At 47.1% G+C, this 3,701-nt stretch overlaps 1 protein-coding gene across 1 annotated transcript in view; it reads left to right on the top strand.

Moving 5' to 3' along the window:
* The window catches only part of LOC106808568 (furin-like), a 98,097-nt gene that overhangs the window by 82,604 nt on the left and 11,792 nt on the right, over positions 1-3,701 (top strand). Inside the window, exons 8-9 of the mRNA XM_014811330.1 lie at positions 1,487-1,659; positions 2,783-2,912. Coding sequence (XP_014666816.1) covers positions 1,487-1,659; positions 2,783-2,912 — 303 coding nt within the window. The remainder of the gene's footprint in view (positions 1-1,486; positions 1,660-2,782; positions 2,913-3,701) is intronic.

Genomic DNA, 3,701 nt, shown 5'->3' with positions numbered 1-3,701 from the left:
GTGTGTGTGTGTGTGTGTGTGTGTGTGTGTGTGTGTGTGTGTGTGTGTGTGCGTCTAGGCGCGCGCGTGTGCGTCTAGGCGCGCGCGTGTGTGCGTGGGTGCGCGCACGTGTGCGTGCAGGTGAGGTACTACCGACTAAAGATAGGGTCACGCGTGTATGGAGCTATAGTTGTGTGTGTTTCGCGTGGTACGGGCTAGGTGTGTCGCTTGTGGGGTTTCCTTCGCGGTTGCTAGAACGTTGTGCACGGGCCACTAACGTCACGCGCTGGCACAGCCTACTGTGATGTTTCTGTGAACGTACTGTTCTTAGCTTCATGTCGTCGCATTTAACGTTCTCATTCTTTGTTAGTGTCCGCGGCTGCTTCTCTCTACGCGCTCGCTTCAGGCGCCATTTGCTTCAATTATATGCTGTGCGAGGCAGAGAAGCCCCTTTGGTCAGTCATCGACCCCGTGACCGTAAAGCTATATAGCAGCATTTGTTTATCATAAATGTCGAATGTGTGTGGGCATAATAGGTGCCAATGACTGCCCGGCTTATTTGATCAATCAAGAGCAAGCGATAACCCTATTTACTCCTAAACATGAGGCTGGAACGCGCAGGCACGCGAAAACAAGCCAGATTTTAAAAGCCGACTGGACAAACACTCTTATTGACGCGTTTCTATGGGCCTGTATTTGAGTTGCGAACACTAAACGAATGCCAACATTGTGGTGGCGCTTTTTATGTGAGTTCGCATCCAGTGTTTGGCGGACCTGTATATTGCACCGAACTATGGTAGCCTTTTTAGGAACGTGCCAAAGTATGTCTAAATTTACAGTAATTGTTGCATTAAAAAGGCATTAATTTACATGAAGTATTTCATCAGAAATTAATGATGCAAATTGCCTCGAGATGTCGCAGTTATTGATGCTCCTTTATAGGGATATAATCGTAAAGGGTTCCATATGGGAATTAAGCACACCGAGAGTTTTTCGCAAATATAATATCGCCATCATGATTGAATTCCTTTTAAATAGATTGATCGTTATCGCTATTTCTCGTTTAACGAGGTTTTCTCATTAAGGGAGCAAGTTTTTACTGAGAAAAGACCAACGTGTCATCACAGGCAGCCACTTGCTGGTTTCGCCAGTCTGTTGCCTCAATCTACATCATGTCGACGTCTCGACATCGATTTCTTTTTGAGATCGCCGCCTGTACAATTACTGAACAACTTAAGTATAGTTTGGGGTGTGATCACAATTAGCTGCATACGGGCAACTGTAGATTTCCCCTTTGTACTATTGGTTCGGGAACGAGCATGCGGTGATATTTGTCTGTAGCACGATGCTATTTAGGTGGTGCGTAGTGGAGTATAGAGGAGTTCTGGGGGTGTTGGTGTAGCATGTGGCGATTGCTGCTTGTGGGACCATGTTATCAGGGAGTTACCATTAGACGTCAGACTAGGAGAGCATGGAGTGTAACGGAGAGTTGTGTCTTGTGTTGCAGGTGTGCGCATGTTGGATGGGGATGTCACTGACGCTGTGGAGGCGATGTCTCTCAGCTACAACCCGCAGCACATTGACATCTACAGCGCTAGCTGGGGGCCTGACGACGACGGCAAGACAGCCGACGGACCGGCCAGGCTCGCGCGCAAGGCCTTCCTCAACGGAATCACCAACGTAGGCTTCACTGACCGCGCTTGACGTGACCACACGCAACTCTCTCTCTCTCTCTCTCTCTCTCTCTCTCTCTCTCTCTCTCTCTCTCTCTCTCTCTCCTCTCTCCTCTCTCCGCCTCTCTCTCGCTCGCTCGCTCTCTCTCTCTTCTCTCTCTCTCTCTCTCTCGCTCTCTCTCTCTCTCTTCTCTTTCTCTTTCTCCCTCTCTTCTTCTCTCTCACGGACACACATAGTAAATGGTGCTGCGCTCGCTCGTGAGCCGCGGTTATGTTGAGCATGGACGCTGCGTGCATTATTCGTCTACTGGCGCTCTAGCTTGCACTCACGCGCACAGACGCGCCATTGATGTTGTGGAACGGTGATTTGTTATCGCGCTATTATGCAGCGCCAATGTGAAATAGTACCAGCCATTTATACACATGAGCCTAAAGGCAAGGTCCGTATCCTCAAGGTTGCTAGTCATAATACAGGTTACCTGACAGAAATGGTTTAGCATATTCGCAGTAAAGTATATATACTGGTGGCGTGCCATGCGTATTTCAATCTACAGAGCACTTTCGTTTTGAGGAATTTCTTTATCGATTCTTTATTTATACGCGTGCACACTTTTAATGATGCAATATGTATATATGTTCGTGAGTGTGTGCGTGCACAAGTGCGCGCGTGCGTTAGTATATACGTTTCTGCACACGCGCGTGTTTCTATGTGTTACTGTGCCGCAGGTTGTGTGGAGCAACCGACCAATGTGTGCGTGTGCGTGTGCGTGCTGCGTGTTTGCGTGTGCGTGTGGGTGCCGTTGTGCGTGCTGCGCTGTGCGTGTGCGTTGTGGTGTGGTGTGCCGTGTGACGTGTGCGTGTGCTGTGTGTGTGTGGTTGTTGCGGCGCGCGCGGCGTGTGTGTGTTTGTGTTCGGCCGTGTGCGTGCGTGCGTGCGTACGTGTGTGTGTTTGTGTTCGGGTGTGCGTGTATTCGTACGTGTGTGCCTATGCAACTCCTAAGCAAAATAAATATTTGAGCATGTGCATCTATACAGATAGCGTCTGCATGCATCTGTATATAAGAAAGCACAAGTGCATTATTGAGACGACGCCGGTAAATTCTACTAATGGTATAATCTAATCGTTGCAGGGCCGTGGAGGTTTAGGGTCTGTGTTTGTGTGGGCATCGGGCAATGGAGGCAGACAGCGAGATAACTGCAACTGTGATGGCTACACGAACAGCATCTACACTCTCTCAATCAGCAGTGTGACGGAAAAAGGTAAACCTACCCTGGCTGGTACCCGTGGTTTCATTGCCCTGTGAAACCTGATTAAAAATATTAACAGCTATTGTTAGTGCAAACACATCAACAACAATAGACAAGTGTAAATGTTAATGTGCAGTATGATGAATGGGTTTTGTACAGATAAGCCAATGCATATTGGCTGGCTTTTTTACAGATGAATTATAACTCCTTCATGTAAAGGTATTGACCCCCCTCTGTACAAGAAGATTAATTAATGTCTCTTGTACATGTGACTTGGTTCTGCATGTACGGGGGTATATTATCACCATCCTTGCTAGCAAAATCTAAATATTCTAGCAATGTTAGATTAATTACTCTTGTAAGAATGGATTAATTACTCATATATGGTACGTGGTACATGCTACTCCTTCCAAACGTAGCTTAGAGCAGCAGCAACTCCCGCATGAATGTTGCATGTGAAATTGTGGATGTACTGCATGGCACACTTGCACGGTGCTACCGGCGTAGGGGCGGAATGAAATATTGATATTAAAAGACACCCGGCCTGCAGCACAAACGACCAACCGTACCATTTGACTTCGTTTGAGAAAACTACACACTACTATTTGCAACGAGTTGTAAACTCACGCGATAACGTCTGCTGATAACTGTAATGGTTGAAATATTTAGAATAGTTTCTAATTTCCAGCGACATGGTTGCGCAACATTTCTGAAATAGCCAATCACAACTGTAGATAACGTTTTTATTAGCACGTGAGAAACCCCTTTCATAACGAGAATTCGGCTGCCCAGCTGTCTACG

Source organism: Priapulus caudatus, unplaced genomic scaffold (genome assembly GCF_000485595.1).
Source record: "Priapulus caudatus unplaced genomic scaffold, Priapulus_caudatus-5.0.1 Scaffold287, whole genome shotgun sequence".
Taxonomy (NCBI): Eukaryota; Metazoa; Priapulida; class Priapulimorpha; order Priapulimorphida; family Priapulidae; genus Priapulus; species Priapulus caudatus.
The sequence above is the reverse complement of the archived record's forward strand: the minus strand, read 5'-3'. Positions and strand labels throughout refer to the sequence as shown.